This window comes from Echinops telfairi, unplaced genomic scaffold, assembly GCF_000313985.2.
Source record: "Echinops telfairi isolate 266 unplaced genomic scaffold, ASM31398v2 ScPeMD7_31;HRSCAF=116, whole genome shotgun sequence".
Taxonomy (NCBI): domain Eukaryota; kingdom Metazoa; phylum Chordata; class Mammalia; order Afrosoricida; family Tenrecidae; genus Echinops; species Echinops telfairi.
This window is the reverse complement of record NW_022103928.1, coordinates 29,909,257-29,925,918: the sequence shown is the minus strand read 5'-3', so window position 1 is coordinate 29,925,918 and position 16,662 is coordinate 29,909,257. Positions and strand designations below refer to the sequence as shown.

Below are 16,662 nucleotides of genomic sequence, written 5' to 3'. Positions count from 1 at the left end.
AGCCCAAACACACTCACACCGTGGGTTCCAGGGAACCGCCCCAAGCTCCCTTCAGGCTCCTCAGTCAGCCAGTGTCTCAGTGTCCAGGCTTGGCTGCCAGGAGCTCTGTCTCAGCAACAACATGGAGGGGGAGAAGGAGGGCAAACTGCCCAGGCTGATAGGTGTCTCCTAACTAAGGACCTCAGGGAGCTGAGACAAAGGGCAGGAGAACTGTGGCAAACAGGGTGGCGTGTGCAGGGAGCAGCCCTGTGGGCACAGGAGGATGAAGGAGAAAGAGTGGTGGGACCTGGGGCTGCGGGGCAGCAAAGGGCCAGCCCAGCACGGGACTTTTCAGAGTCCCAGGCTCTCCCCATGGGAGGGTGATGAGATGCACTGACAAGGTTCCCCAGGTGGAGGTGGCGTGGGGAACTGTGGGTGTGGGATAATGACAGACCACAGCTGACGTGCAGGAGACTGGACGGGAGGAGCGTGTGCTCCAGGGTGTGCAAGCAGACGCCACTGGGGCAGTGGGGATGGTCGTGCAATGAGCCTTTGGTGGACAAAAAGGAGAGGCCACGAGAACAAAGGCCTGGAGGACAATCTTCGCCAGCAAGTGCAGAAGAAGCCAGCGCTGAGGCCATGAAGGACCCGAGGGCACAGTGAAACTGTCTCGGTGGAGGGCTTGGGGACAGGGAGGGACTCTTGTTAGCTCCCGGGAAGCTTTCTGCCAGCACACCTAGACTCCCCCTATCAGCTCTGGGCCAGCAAGGATGTAAAGCTACGGTAATGACGAGAATAAAATTTCTCATCACTCCAGAAATTCATTCCATCGCCCAGAAAGTTAGAGATGGGGTCTGCTGTCTCCAGTCGGATTGTAAGCACAGAGAAATACTCACACAGCCAAGCCCAGGGTGCAGGGATCCGATCTACGGGAGAGAATGGGAGACAAAAAGAGAAGTTAATGCTCCAGGGGGTGCGCGTGGGCCCCGAGGTTCAGTGGCAAAGCAGTCCCCACAGCATTTTCTCTTGGCCTCCAACCAGCCATGCCACAGGGCATGTGCCAAGTGGGAGACTGGTCAGCAGAGCTCCAAGGGTGCTGTGAGGAGACACCTGAGCTAGCTCACTGAAGAAGCCCACCAGCATGGGGGTAGGGAGCTCAGAGCACAACTATCACTGTTCTGAAATGCTGAGTACAGGTCCACTCCTCCCCACTATTAGGAGCCACTGCAGAAACAAACAAACAAACTCTGCAATGCACACAACCCTGCCTGGGAGGGGCAAGGTTCCTGACAGTGGCATCCAGGTCACTGCTGGGCCAGAAGAGTTGTCTAGGCCCAGGTACCCACAGAAACCCACCCGCTTGGTGAGACCAGGGCCCCACGTACCGGCTTCTTCCCCACAATGAGCTTCTCCACCTTCTGCACCTGAGACACATGGTCCTCGTTGGTCTTTAGCTCTCGCTTTCGGATCCGCTCATAGATCCCAATGAGCATCTCCCGGGGAATGTCCTCACCATCGTCCACACCTGGGAGGAGACCGCAGCCAGAGGTCAGGTTGGTGCTTGGACGCTGCGGCCACTCAGTCTCACCCCTTGGACTTGACCGCTTCTAAACCATGCCAGGATAGATCCCTGTCACCGTGCCCAACAGAACCAAGGGCCTGCCAGACACACAGGTGCCGAACATAGGCAATGACAAACCCCTCAGAATCCCTCCACCAGGAGCAAGGCCTCTGCTTGGACAGCTGTGAAGGGCTGCACCCCTTCGAGGCTGTGCCCAGAGAGCTTTGCAACTAGGGCTTTCTCGCGGCCCTGTGAGGTGGGCCTAACCATGGTTGTCCATTCTAGCTCACTGTGGTCTCCCTCCTCCTTTTGTGTCTCTGCTCAGAGGAGGGCAGGGGGAGGGAGGGTGTGAAGCTCAAGTCTGGGCGGCGTTCAAGCTTTTGTCCGTTCCTAGCTGTGTGGCCAAGGGCAAGTGACCGAGCCTCTTTGCTTGCTGCCGTTGTTTCTACAGCCGCCACCCAGAGAAAGGCGGGCTGCACGGGGCTGTTGAGGACCGAGGAGAAGCACACGTGTGCGCGGCACAACTCGGCCCCGAGCGAGAACACCCAATGCTGCTGCTCCCCATCTCAAGGCAGAGGCAGGGCCAGGACTTGAACCCAGTGGCTCTAACTGCAAGCCTGTCGTCTTTCTGACATGGCAACTGAACAGCTATTGTGAAAACAGCAACGTGGCTCATAAGAGAAATGCAAATTCTTATTCTGGGGTGATCCAGAGGAGGGCACAGGTTGGCGAATAGGCTCTGTGGGTGAGGCTGCAGGAAATGGGCCTTCCTCTGTACTATTGGAGGGGTGGGGAAAGGGTCAGTTCCTAGGTGGGCAGTTTGGAAATGTTTGTCAAAATTATAAATTCAAACACCTCTATGCTGGCTGATTGCATTTATACCACGGGGAATTTATGCCATAGGAAATGGGGCACTGATACACACCTAAGATCATTTATCACAGGATTGTTTCCCAACAACTGCTTACCATTACCATGGGACCGGCTGAGCAATCATCATCCATCAGTGTGACAGCACCCTATGTGCCCAGGCAAAAAGAATGAGGAAGCCCATGGTGAACTAATAGGGACACTTCCTCTTAGACTTAGATAAGTGAACAAATGAAGGCGCAAAATGTCTACATATATATACACACTCTACCATAAGAAAACAAAACTAACTAGCACAATCAAATGGTACCTGGCCATAAAGAGAAATGAATTCCTAGTGTATGTTATGATGCGATGCTACGAAGACCCTTGAGGAGACTATGCTGAGCAAGTAAGTCAGTTGAGATAGACAAATACTGTATGGTGCAAACAAAGCCAAATTCACTCTGCTGGGTCAACGCTGACTCCAAACTCACAGTGAATGAGTCGATGCCAACGCAGGTGACCCTACAGGACCGGGTAGAACTGCCCTGTGAGTCTCTGAGTTTCTACTCCTTACGGGAGTAGTTACATTGGAGCGGCTGGTGGCTTTGAAGTGCTGACCTGGAGGTTGGCAGCCCCGTGCATAAAACCACTATGCCACCAGGGCTCCTCACGTACAGAAAAGTAAGAAAACATACAGAAATAAAAAGCATTACTGGTTGCAGGGTTGGAGATGAAGAGAGGGAGCTTTGCTCAGAGGACAATGAGTTCACGTGCGTGGCGGTGCACTAGCTGGAAATAAAGCAAGGGGACACAGTCCATGTCACGGAGCTACACACGCAGAAGCTGTTGAAGTACCCTTTGCTGTGTATGTTCTCAAAATAAAACAAATGAAAAAAGCAAAACAGCAAGATTTAAAAACAGTCATGCAGGGGGAGGGAGGGTGAAAAAGAAGAGCCGATAACACCAAGGGCTCAAGTAGAAAGTACATGTTTAGAAAATGATGGCGGCAACACAGGTACAAATGTGCTTGATACAACTGATGCATGATTGTTCTAAGGGCCCGCAATAAAAACACAAGCCACCGTGCACATTCCCGTATTTGCTTGACCAAAGAACCCAGCAGGATGCGTTCCTCTATTTTCCCACCAGGTAAGGTCAAGCTTCCTAACTCACTGCCATGGGCTGGACTGGCTCACAGTGACCTATGGAGAGAGCAGAGCTGCTCCTTAAATGCCACTCCAAACATTAAAAGTAAGTTTTTGATTTTTTTTTTTTTACAAATCATTTTTATTGGGGGCTCTTACCACAATCCATACATCAATTGTATGCAGCACATTTGTACACATGCTGCCATTAACATTTTCTTTCTACTTGAGCCCTTGGTATCAGCAACTCTTTTTTTCTCTCCTTCCCCCACCCTCCCACCCTCATTAACCCTTGATAAATTACAAATTATTATTATTTTCATATCTTACGGGTCTGCTGTCTGCCTTCATCCACATTTCTGTCGTCCACATGTCCCCCGGTGTATGTGTGTATGTTATACGCTGATCATTGCAATCGATTCCCCTTCTCCACCTTCCCCCTAACCTCACGGTATCAATATTCCCATTATTGTTCCTGAGGGGTTTATCTGTCCTGGATTCCGTGTGTTGAGAGGTCTTATCTGTACCAGTGTACATGCTCTGGTCTAGCCAGATTTGTAAGATAGGACTGAAAAGTAAGCTTTAATAATAAAGCCAAAATACTGTTTCTGGATTCCAGGCTGTGACCTCTTCCCCACACACCTATCCCTGAGGCCCTCCAGAGCAAGCAACTGTGTGTGCGCCCACACACACGCCAGGAGGAGGACGTGGGGCACCCGGACAACCACCCCCTGGAGATCAGAGAGCCCCACCGATGAGGGCTGGACTCTGTATTCCTGTCAACTCCAGAACCTGCTTCCACGGCTGCCTAAGGGGAGTTTTCGCAAGATGCGTGGAGATGGCAGAAAAATGTCAGTTCCACAGAAAGAGAGAAAGAAAAGCAGGCACAAATAAGTGAACAATCTGAAAATGCTAGGAATTGGCTGAAGATTAAAAGGCTCTGGAATGATTTTAAGAAGAATTCAGAAGAATGACTATGGTACTTTTAACATAGAGGAAGCATCAGAGAGACCAAAGGAAAGAATAGAAAAAGTAGAAACCTTATCAGAAAAATACCAAACAGAAACCCAAAAGAGGAATGCAAATAAAACCACACAACATTATAAAAGGAACAGAGTCAAAGAGCTGAAGAAATTGAAAGCTGAATTAGTGAGCGTGAAGACAAATTTACGAGAAGAACAACATAGAAAAAGAGCAAAAGACTCAGAATAAAGAAAGCCCAAGAGTTATGTGGGAGCCATAATCAAGAGAAACAACCTATGTTCCGTTGAGATTCCTAACAGGAAGCAACAGAACTCCACAGAGAAAATGAGACAAGGGGCCCTGGAAGAGAGCTTCGCATCAGACTGAGCGAGGAGAAAAGCAGCGTCCAGGAGGCTGAGAGGAGCCTGAACGGGCAGACCCCACGGCAAAGCGCCGGACAGCCGTGCTCACACGCTCCAATGTCAAGTCCAAGGAGAGACTTCTGAGAGCAGCATGGGGAAAAAGAAGAGTCGCCTACAAAGGAAAACCATTAACGATGAGTCCATTTTTCCAGCAGAAACCACACCAACAAGCTGACAATGGAATGCCATTCATAAAAGTCTGGAAGAAAAAATTGCCAACCAAGAATCTTATATCCAGGAAAATTAACAATCAAATATGAGGGAGAAACAAGAGTTATTTCCAGACAAGAGGTTTGTAAAAAAGAAAAGAAAAAAGAAAAAGAAATGAAGACCAGCATTACTAAGCAGAAAAAGGTTTCCTTAGTAAAAAAATACTAAGCAGTGTACAAAGAACGAACAAACAGCAGCAGACAAACCTGAGGTCAACATCAAGACAACACCACACAAAAACCAACACACTTGGTCTCTTGTTCAGCGCTGAGAGAGGAGCCGGAAGCCAGGGATTGTGTTAAGAAAATGGCAGACAAGCCAGACATGGGAGAAACTGCCAGCTTCGATAAGGCCAAGCTGAAGAAAATGGAGACACAGGAGAACACCTTGCCGACCAAAGAGACCATTGAGCAGGAGAAGTGGAGTGAGATCTCCTAATCCTGGAGGAAGAGTCACCTGCAAGGTGGACACGAGCGACAAGCTGCACTGTGACCCTACCGGCCTCCAGGTCCGAAGGGACTCCCAAGTTCTCCGGTCTGCCCTGGGATACTATGGAAAATGACTTGTATGAGTAATGGAAATAAAACACTCCTTGTGGCATAAAAAACAAACCAACCCACTCAAAGCAGTGTCCAAAACAGCACAAAAATATAAGAAGAACAAGGAAACGATCAGCACCACACACATGAAAACATACATGACGATGGCAACAACACACTCATCCACATCAATAATGACACTGGAAGTTCATGGATTAAATGCATGAGTCAAAACAGAGTAGCTGAATAAGAGCACAAGCCTGACAAAGAAACACACCTTAGCCACAAAGATAAATATAGACTAAAAAAGATGGGGGGGAAATCTAGCAAAGGTCCAAAAAATAAACAGGAATGGCACTATTAATCTCCACTGAAAGAGATCTCGTGAGCGACACAGAAGGGCGTTACATGACAATGAACGACTGGAGACGTCGCCATGACCAGAACCACGGAAGTCCCTCAGCACACACACTGCAGCACACTCACAGCTGAAGAGAGACTGACAGTGACGGTGGGAGACACCAGTACACCACTGCCAAGGCGTGAGATCACTGGGAGAAAAACTCAATCCAGAGACGTAAATAACACAATTAGCCACCTTGATCTCCAAAACAAATATAGAACACTCCACTCAGCACCAGCAGTTTACATTCTCTTCAGCGTGCACAGCGCATTCTCTAGAATACATGTTAGGACACAGAGCAATCATTAATAAAGATTTACAATGCTGAGATACTACAATCCATTTTCTAATACCACAACACTATAAAATCAGACACCAACAATAGGAAGAGTAACACACTGCGAAGTATCTACTGGGTAATTGATGAAATTAGGAGTGAACTTGAGACACAGCAAATGCAGTACTCAGAGGGTAATTTATAGCAATAAATACACACATTAAATAAAGTAGAACCAGCACCTTAGCCCAGCACCTTCAACAACTAGAACAAGAGCAGTATATTAAACATTCAATCACTAGGAGAAAAGAAATCATTAATATTAAAGCAGAAATACATGAACTGAAAAACAATAGAAAAAAAATCAGCAAGACAAGAAGTTGGTTCATCAAAAGGTTTAACAAAAAATAGAAACCACTAGAAAAATTAAAGGAAAAGAAAGATATGGTATAACTACCAGGGATGACATAAAAGATTCTAACAGATCCTAACAAACTTTTAAAAATGCTTTTAAAAGATTAAAATGAAATTAAAAAACAAAAATAAAACACATTACAATGAAAGGCTATACTCCAACAAATGTGCAAACTTGGGAAAATGGCAAAAGTCTAGAAATGCATTATCTACCTGAATTAACACAGACTGATGTAGAAAACTTCAACAAACGAAGAAATAGATCAGGTCATTACAAAATTTCCAGAAAAAAAAGTCCAGAGTCAGATGGCTTTGCAGGACAATTCTACCAAGTATTCAGAGAAGAATCAAAAGCAATTCTCCACAAACTATTCCAGAATATAGAAAAGAATAGCAACTTCCAAACTCCTTTGATGAAGGTGAGCATACCCGATAGCAAAACCAGGCAGAGGCACCACCAAAACAGAAAACCAGTGACCAACATTTCTCATGAGCGTAGGCACAAAATCCTCAACAAAACACAGCCAATAGAATCCAACAATGTATCAAAAACAAACAAACAAAAGCTCCTCCCCAGGATCAAATGGGACCCTACCAGGTGTGCAAGGACGGCTCGACATAAGGAAACCAGTTACGGAAACCCACCACCTGAACAAAGGAAAGCATCAGGACCATCCGCTCATGCCCCTGATGCCGAAAAGGCGTTGGATGAAACCCAACACCCATCCTGATACAATGCTGAGCAAAATGGGAAGAGAAGAGAAATTTCTCCACACAACAAAGGCATTCACATCAAATGGAACAGACTTTGGAGATTGGCAAAGGTGGGAGGGCAAGAGAGGGAAAATAAAGCAACGGGCCAGACCAGGGCAAATGGCAGCTCCCAAGGCAGATGTGGCTCTTTCAGGATGTACATGTGGCTCAGAAGTAAAACGGAACCATTTTAAAGAATATTATTCAGATAATGGTGATTTCATTGGTTTGTAAAAATATATGTATGGCCCTCGAATAATTTCTAAATTGTTTTTGGACAGGATTGGCTCTTCTGTCTCAAAAGATGGCCAGGCCCTGGGCTAGCCTGCTGCTGGATGCTAACTTAGATGTAATCAAAGACAGCAGTCCAGAGAGGGAGAAGAGAAAGCAAGGAGCGGGTGCAGGGGAAACCACCGGCCATCGGAGGGGTGATTAGCTTAGACTGTTGAATACAAAAGTAATGATCCGAAATGTAAACCCCCACCCTAATTTTCAATCAAACATTAAGGACAAAATAAGCAAGCAAGCAAACCAACAAATGCTGGCCACCAGACAGCACAGGGGACTAGGGACCTGACCTGACAGTCACTAGCTCTAGGTATGGTTCTCGAGGCAGGTAAACTGAGTCAAAATGATCCTCAGGTTACTCCCAGGCGGGGAGAATGTGCAGTGCACAGGCATCTGGAGTCATGAGGATCCGCACCTGCGAGCACCCAAATCAAGTGCAACCCAAGGACATAGGGGGGCGGAGTGGGTGTGCACGCGCACGTGTGTGTGGCATCCCCTGCACTATCAAAGGGATTACTGATAGTGCCTCTCTTCTAGAAATACCATATGCCGTTAATGAGGTTTCCACATGCCTTTGCTGCCATAAAAACTAGGGTTAAGACCTTGCAGAGCCTGAAAAGCCAGAGACCTAGCAGATAGCCACATGCAGGGAGCGCTCCCTGGAGGTCTCCAAACTGCCCCAAGCTTTTTCAGTCCCTGATTCACTGGGGTTTGAAGCTCAGAGAGTGGGGCGGCTTGGCTCCTCCTGAAGGGTGAGGGGCCCCTCTGCTCTTGCGGGATCGGGGGTGGGGTGGGGGTGTGCTGACAACACATCTGCAGGTTCCACTGGCTGCTCTTGTGGTGCGCACCACTAGAGGGCAGGCTAGGGCGTTAAAGTACTAACCCATGACCACTGAGTGGATTCTGACACAGAGACCCCGAGAACTGTTCCTTTCGCTTTCTGGGACTGTGTATCTTTTAATTTTTCTTTCAGATATCAATTTTTATCCTTTTCATGTGTTTTCAACAATCTTCTTTCTTTAATTATGGTCTTATTACTATTATCTTTTTAAAAATACTTTTATTGGGGGCTCTTACATCTCTTATCACAATCCATACATTCCTCCAATATGTCAAGTACATTTGCACATATGCCGCCATCACTACTTTCAAAGAATTCTTTCCACTTGAGCCCCTGATATCAGCTCCCCATTTCTTCCCCCTCCCTCCCGCTCCCCCCTCCCTTACGAACCCTTGATAAGTTATAGATTATTTTTCCATATCTTACATCATCCTCCGTCACCCCTCACCCACTTTTCTGTTATTCATCCCCCTGGGAGGGGGTTCTATCTACATTGATCCTTGTGATCGATACCCCCTTCCCCACCCTCCCCTAATCCTCCTGGTATCTCTACTCTCCTTATTGGCCCTGAGGGATCTATCTATCCTGGATTCCCTGTGTTGCGGGCTCTTATCTGTAGCAGTGTGCATGTTCTGTTCTAATCTGATTTGTAAGGTAGAATTGAGGTCGTGATAGTCATGTGAAGGAAGCACCAAAGAGTTAGAGGAAAGTTGTGTGTTTCATTGGTTCTATACTGCAGCCTGACTGGCTCATCTCTTCCCTGTGACCTCTGGGACTGTACATCTTTATGGGAGTAGACTGGCTCCTCTGTCTCTTGAAGAGCGGCTGGTGGATTTAAACCGATGACCTTGTCATTAGCAGCCCAAAGCGTAACTCACAGCACCACCAGGGCTCCTGTTAAAACACAGCAGAATCATCTCCCCAAGGAGCTATTGTTTCACAGGAGACTCCTTCCACTAGCAGAGAGATGACAGCGCATCACGTTGGCAAACATAAAGGAAACGGGTGAGAAATTTAAGCAGCTCAGCAAGGCTCAAAGAAATTGGATCTGATTCAGCTTCTTCTTCCTTTTTTAAATATACCACGCTTCTAAAGGATCTCCAGAGTCCAGTCTCTCGTTCCCTTTAGATTGACTCTCGGCTCTCACAGCTTAGCTTGTGTTGCCCAAAGAGAGGGACACTGACCTCTCCTTCCTTCCAGGGACCCCAGCTGCTAACACGGTGCTGCCAGGGAAGACCGCCACTCACGTCTCCCTTCCTTTTCTGTCTTCCTTCTTGCTGCCCGCAACAGCGCCTCTCCAGCCTCCCGTCTCCCCGGGAAGGAGAGTGGGCAGGCCCCGGCCTCAGAGCACCCAACCGCCGGCCTTTCTTTGCGCTGGAATAACCTTTCTCAAGACCTCTTATCGTTATGGCAAAAGCTACTACCGTTTTCCATTTACAGTGATGGCGTACGGTTTTCTCTCGAGATAAACACGCACAAATACAAAATCAGTAAGGCATGCCACTTTAAGAGAACCTCAGGAGCAGAAATGGTCTGCCTGGGCAGCCATCAGGTCTGTTCCAGGTCCTTCCAACCCTGACATCGCTCTGAGCACTGGTCTGCATGTGGCATCCTGGGGGCAGGATTAAGCTCCTTTCTGTCCTCCACCCACCTAGCGCCCAGTCCTACAGCACACACTGTGTTAGGCCTCTGCCACTCCCTGGTGGTGATGCCTTCCCCTCCACCTGCACCTTTCAAACCTCTGTTTGTCCTCCAGAAATAAATTAAATATTGCCTCTCCCATGAGGGTGATCACCCAGCAGCCCAAGCTCTGCCAGTGTGGCCCAGGCAGCCCCATGTCTACCTCTGGAGATCACATTCAATGGCTGCGAGCCCCCGTGCTTTGTGCACTCCTCCGTAGGCAACACCCACAGAGAGTCCCTGCACAGGTGACAGGTACACGAGAGCCACGGCCCGACTCAGCTGTCTGTCACAGTGTACCAGGAGGGGAAGACCCCCTCATTTACTCTCAGCCTTCATGCCCTGCAGGTACCAGGCTGCAAGTGGGTGCTAAGAGAGTTTTCTTGCCTGAGCCTGAGCCTGAAGCTCAGGGAACAGCTCACCTCGGAGGTTCTTGACAAAGTCCTCCAGCTTCATCTTACGCTCGGGCTTGACGTTGGGGCTGTACATGTCCGTGTTGAGCAGGATGATGGCAAAGGCCAGGATGAATATAGTGTCTGGGTTCCGGAACTGCCGCACGACTCCGGGGTTGCAGATACAGTACCGCTGGCTACAGGCCGGGGGAGAAGAGGCAGGTCAGGGCCACTCTGCCTGGCCAGCAGGGAGACTGCCTCCTCACTCCTGAGCAGCCACTACGACTCATGTCCCGCACTCACTGCTGGGCCTTGGAGATGACCAAGGGTGGTCATTCCCTCTGACCCTCCATTTCTACATTCGGGAGACAGGGAGAACCCCTGCTTCTTAGAGAAGGCTCTCCCAACCACTGGGCCTTTCTCACTTTATTCCAGCCCCGCTCACTCCATACAGTTTAGCTACTCAGGATAAGGAGCACATTTCCCAGTCCTCCTTGTGTGCTGGCCAGATACTCAGAGGGCACCTTCAAGGTTGTTTCTTAAAAGGGCAGGGAGTGTGCCCTCGGCTCCTCTCCTCTCCTCTCCCTGCTTGGACGGGGACACGATGAGACGTGTCAGGTCTGCCATGTGGGGTTTGTCTCCCTACCAGCTCAGACAGAAATGAACGTCCTGGTTACTGTGGGATCAGCGAAGACTCCCTCAGATATCTTTCTCCCCCAGTCACCCCTCCCTCGTCCAAGTGCCCCCTGGAGCAGTGAGCTCGTGGAGTCAGGGGAGCTCCCTGACTGAGGTTCAGGGGGGAGCAGGCAGCAGCCAGTCCAACCTCTCCTTGGAAGCCCAGCTTAGTGCAGTCCCTCCAGGAAGCTTCCTGGGAGTAAGCGTATACACGAGGTTGTCCTCAGTCCTCCTTGACCCCACAGGGCTGGGCCAGCAGCTGGTTCATGGTCACCCAACTACCAGTGACCACACAGAATGACTGTATTCAACAGCTGGCATGGACTGCAGGTCATACGACTAGATTCGGAAAAGCAGATGACTGACTGATGAGACCTTAATGCTGTACCAAACCCGGGCCTCAACACTAACTGGAAACCATGACTTTGGGCACGCCGCTTAGCCTCTTTCAATTTCAGTTTTCTCATCTGCAAACCTCACAGTTAGGATACTAAAGGCCCACCATGGCCACTCTGTTCTGTAAGGAGATGGCAAAGTGCCTAGCATGCAAGAGGGGGTGTCCTGTGATCACCCCCAAAGCAACAGACATAGACACGTGCCCCCACTTAGGTGAAGGGGATCAGGGGGGACTCAGTCTTGCCACAGGCACTGGAGCAGGAGCACTCCTCGCCCCTGACGCTCCCCGTCCCAACAGCAGCCCCAACCTGAAGGCCTCGATGAGCCGCTCCACTTTCTGTGCCTCCCCCTGGACACGGATGTGAGCCTGGAATTTCCGGAGGGCTTCGTCCAGCTCCATGGCTGAGAAGTCCATCTCGTCTACCACGCAGCTGCAACAGAGACGGTGGGTAGATTCCATTAGCCGCAGCACCCCTCTGGCTTCCACTGCCAAGAGGCAATCAGGTCCCACCCACACCAGGATGACTCTGGTCAGGAAGGGTTCTGCTCCACTTCCTCCACCCAGCAAAGTCCGACGCTGCAGAATATGGCAGAAAGATCCCAGTGCTTCAAGAGGAGTGCCAGGAACCCACTTAAAGTATAGGGACATGTCTGGCCTTACATTTATTTATATGTGCAGTTTTCTACTGAGGGGGCCAGAGCATATGGCTAGGTGTGTGGATTCCTTCTCTGTAAGGGCCCATTTTCCGGAAACAAGCCTGGAGGTTAATCGAGTCCCATGGCTCACATTACTGCTATGAATCTTCTCTTGTGTGAGGGGGAAAGTTGCAGCCTTCAATTTTCAAAAAGAGAAAAAGGAAAAAAAAAAAATGCTCCAGGCAGTACCGTGCTTGGCCTCCCCTTGCTAGGATCACTGGTAGGTTCACAAGTGGAGGCTGCCCCAGGCACACGGGGGAAGCGAGGGGCCAGAGCCATGTGGGGCTGTTTGCTGACCACTGTCCCAGCAACTGCCCTAGTGGCTGCCTGGCGTGGTGGGTGAGGAGTCGCCTTGATACTTCCTGAAGCCAGTGCTATTTTCTGATCCAAGGGGAACAATACATGGATTTCCTATGGCCTAGAGCCAGCTGGAAAGGGGTGGGGGGCTGCAGGGGGTGAAGGGGAGGTGGCTGGACCAAGGCTGTTTTCGGCTGTTGGTTTAATGAGAAGCTAATTTGCACTCTACTAAACCATCTCTCTCCCCCAGGTACAGCGGGGCAACCACCATCAGACATACACTGCAGTGGGTTTTTCCCGGGGAAGCTGTAGCTGCAGCAGAAACCTCAGGCAGGGATCTGAAAGAACCACCCAGGCATGGGTATCTTGTTGGGTGCTGCCACACACCTGCTCCCACATCAATTCCCCCGGAAGCCCTTGGCTCCCTTACTCGCCACTTGTTCCTCGGAGCATGTGTGGGTACGAGCATGTGACGGAACACACTGGCGTGTGTGCAGGGAAAGCCCAGTCAGCCCCGGCCCGTGAGACCCTCCTCCCACAGGAGGTCAGACGGGATGGGGCACACAGGCTTGGCTCTCGGGAGGGCAGCCATACCGTGGGATTAGTCTCTCCAAAGAAGTGGAGATCCTGGGAGAACCCACCCCGCCTCCCGCGAGAGGTGTGTGTTAGAATCCCACCCCACAGGGGCTCCTCTGAGGGAGAGGCTGCCACAATTAGTTGATGATTAACCCTTGACCACCCTGCTTCCCTGTTTGCTCCTGGCCTTCCAGGCTGTCAGAACTGTTTGGACAAAAAACAGCCCTAGAGACAAGGCTTGGGGTGCTCCCCCACCAAGCAAGGCGACGCAGGAGATCCATGTGCAGCCATCCTCCCAGTTGCAGTTTGGTTTCCGCAATGTCTGTCTATGGGGCTGATGGGAGAGTTCTCCTGAGAAAATGAGAGAGGGTCTGAGGCTCAGGGTCTGCTCAGGACAAGTAATTATCCTGTGGTGGCCGCTCTACTCAGGAGAATGTAAGGAGAAAGAGACTTCGGGTGCAAATAGAAAGGTCTGGAGGCTGAAAGCACATGGGGCTACTCACTGCAAGGACGAAGGCTCAAATCAAGACCAGGTAGTCTGCTTCCAGAAAGATTTACTGTCTGGGAAAGCCTATGGGGCAGTTCAACTCGAATGCTATCAGTTGGTGGCAGTGGGTGTGGAGGGGAGATCCCGGGCGAGATAACTGAAGATCACAGTCATTCCTAAGAGCTGGGAGCAGTGTCTGGTCACCAGCTCTCTGGGACGGTGGGGGCATGGGGTCGTGGGCTGCATTTTAGACGGTCCCTCCCTACTTCCCAGCCCAGAGGGTGACAGAGGCAGGGGAGCTGCAGAGCTGGGATTGTGGCTGAGGCCGAGCTCTGGGCACAGGACAACGCTGGACAGCATTGAGCGTAGGCGCCAGGCAATGGGATGCCAGTCCACAGCGAGGCTGCCAGGCAAGGGAGCAGAGGCCCAAGGCCTCTGGGATGCCTCTTCTGGGCACACTGACAGGGGCGGCGATGTGAGTGTGGGCCAGCAGGAGTGACAACTCCCTAAGTGCAGTGCTGTGGAGGAGCCAGGCCCCGAGGGTGCAAGCCAGTGGAGGGCGAGGGGGCTGGCTCAGGGCGCATGGGATGAAGGCTGCACCATTCGGTGGGGGTCCCTTCTGTGTGCACGTGCAACATGGAATGGGCCCAGGAGCAAGAAGACAGGAGAGGCGGTGTATGTCACAGCAAATGGCACATCCTTGTGACTAAGGTCTGCACATGGCGCAGGTAGCAAGTGTGCAAGGGGGACGGAGGGTGGGACCAGCTGCTTCGTGTGTGAAAAACTCACACGAAGCCAGGCGACATGCCTGTGTGACTGCATGTAAGCGTGCAAGGTGGAGGGAGGTCACAGGGCCGCGTGCGCCCACCACAGCACTCACTCAAGCACGTCGCGGTTGAACTGCTTCTGCCGGTTGCCCAGGAACTCGCCGATCATCTGCCGACTTAGACCCTTGCGTTGCAACAGGAAGTGGGCCACCCCCACAGGCGTGTCGGGCACGAAGCCACGCTCGATGAGGTACTGGACGCCTTTCTCCGGCTTCCTGTGGGTGAAACACGCAACAGCCTAGGCCCCCAGTTCCGTCACTGTCCCGTAATCCCTGCCTGGCTCCTTGGGGGCCTCTGCTAGAGTTTTCCTCCCTGCCTGCCCGCAGCCACCATCCTTTGCCCCCTTCTCCCTGTGGGGCCCATTGGTCTACGGAGCCCAAGCCACCCTGTCTGTTCCTGCCACTGAGCCCACAGCATGGGGAGGGGTGGGAGCCAAATCCTTTACACAGACTGGCCCAGACTCTGCCCCACACACCCCAGGTGTGGCCACAGCCTGGCTATGTGGTTCAGGTGCACTTCTGCTGTGCTCTCTGTATAGCTGCCCCTTTCTGGGTTCCATTTTCCACTGCTGCCTCTTCCCTCCTTGGCTGCCTTTGGCCCCAAGCCCCTTCTTACACATACCTGCTACCTCTCTTCCTGGCTGAGCTCAAGGCTTCCCTCTACACAGAAGCCTGCAAGCATAATCGGGTACGCTGGTCTACCCTGATCCTGATAAAACACAATCCAACTGCCATGGAGTTTCTATTGACTCACCTGACTCAAAGCTCAAACTCATTGCTACCAAGTGGATGCCAACTCATAGTGGCCCCTGTAGGACAGGGTAGAACTGTCCCTGTGAGTTTCCAAGACAGTAACTCTTTACAGGAGCAGAGAGCCCCGCCTTTCTCATGAGGAGCAGCTGGTGGTTTTGAACTGCTGACCTTGCAGTTAGCAGCCCGACTCCTGTAATTCCTACGATACAAGGGCTCCAACTGACTCATAGCAACCTCATAGAGGGTTTCCAAGAATAAACCTTTACAGGAGCAGCCGCACGTATCCCATACCACCACTCAATCCGGAGAGGAAGCAATCACCACCCCCACCACTGAGCGAGCATTACTCTGAGCGGGTCAGGGTGCTCCTCATGTCTCACGTGCTACTTTACTTGGGGCTCACAACGCCCTCTGGGGTCTGTATCTGTGTTACCTGTGGTGGCTAGAAGTACTGACTGTGCAGGCAGACAGCAGGGTGAGCCTGTGCAAAGGCTATGATAATTCCCCGTGGTGGGTCGAACTGCATCTCCTCCACCCCCAAGGCTGTGCCCGTGGTCCCTGCGCCTGTGTGCACTACTTTGGTGGGTTCCTAGGGTCTTTCAGACACAGTCAGGTGAAGATGAGGTCACGTCTAGGGCGAGTGGGTCCCCAGCCAGGAGAGACCCAGGCCGAGACTGAAGGGATAGGTATATCTACGAGCCAAGGAATGCCAGAAACCAAACCTTAGAAGAGGTAAGCAAGGATCTTTCCCTTGCGAGCCTTCAGGAGAACCTGGCCCTGCTGGCTCCTTGATGTCAGCCTTTGGGCTTGTAGAACTGTGAGAGTTTACATGTCGACTGGTTTCCACCGCCTACTTGGCAGTATTTGTTATAGCAGTCCTAGGAAACGAACCAACTTCCTCCCTCAGAAGGCTTTCCCCAGTGACTGCAGTGCAGCGCTGGGAACAATGCAGGTAACCCCCCACAGGAGGGTCTCGTGAGGAAGGACTGCACAGGCTGAATGGCACCATGCCATGGATGACACATGCTGGACAGAGGGTATTTCTACACACGATCTTCCTTTACTGCAGACCATGCCATGGATGCACACATGCTGGACAGAGGGTATTTCTACACACGATCTTCCTTTACTGCAGACCATGCCATGGATGCACACATGCTGGACAGAGGGTATTTCTACACACGATCTTCCTTTACTGCAGACCATGCCATGGATGCACACATGCTGGACAGAG

The 16,662-nt window shown here is 50.9% G+C and overlaps 2 protein-coding genes across 7 annotated transcripts in view; one reads left to right on the top strand and one right to left on the bottom strand.

The window, feature by feature from the left end:
• The window catches only part of IQSEC1 (IQ motif and Sec7 domain ArfGEF 1), a 216,882-nt gene that overhangs the window by 17,836 nt on the left and 182,384 nt on the right, over nt 1-16,662 (bottom strand). For all 6 annotated transcript variants that reach the window (XM_045290040.1, XM_045290039.1, XM_045290041.1 and 3 more), the window contains exons 4-8: nt 14,730-14,891; nt 12,102-12,224; nt 10,753-10,919; nt 1,365-1,504; nt 876-905 (exon numbers count right to left, since the gene is read on the bottom strand). In XM_045290040.1, coding sequence (XP_045145975.1) covers nt 876-905; nt 1,365-1,504; nt 10,753-10,919; nt 12,102-12,224; nt 14,730-14,891 — 622 coding nt within the window. The remainder of the gene's footprint in view (nt 1-875; nt 906-1,364; nt 1,505-10,752; nt 10,920-12,101; nt 12,225-14,729; nt 14,892-16,662) is intronic.
• Nucleotides 5,419-5,621, top strand: LOC123521660 (thymosin beta-10-like). Its single transcript, XM_045290044.1, has one exon. It carries the CDS (start codon nt 5,442-5,444, stop codon nt 5,571-5,573), a length of 132 nt encoding a protein of 43 aa, XP_045145979.1. The 5' UTR covers nt 5,419-5,441; the 3' UTR covers nt 5,574-5,621.

What these genes read in the sequence shown, in the direction of transcription:
- LOC123521660 (XM_045290044.1), top strand. Translation starts at nt 5,442, where the DNA reads ATGGCAGACAAGCCAGACATGGGAGAAACTGCCAGCTTCGATAAGGCC.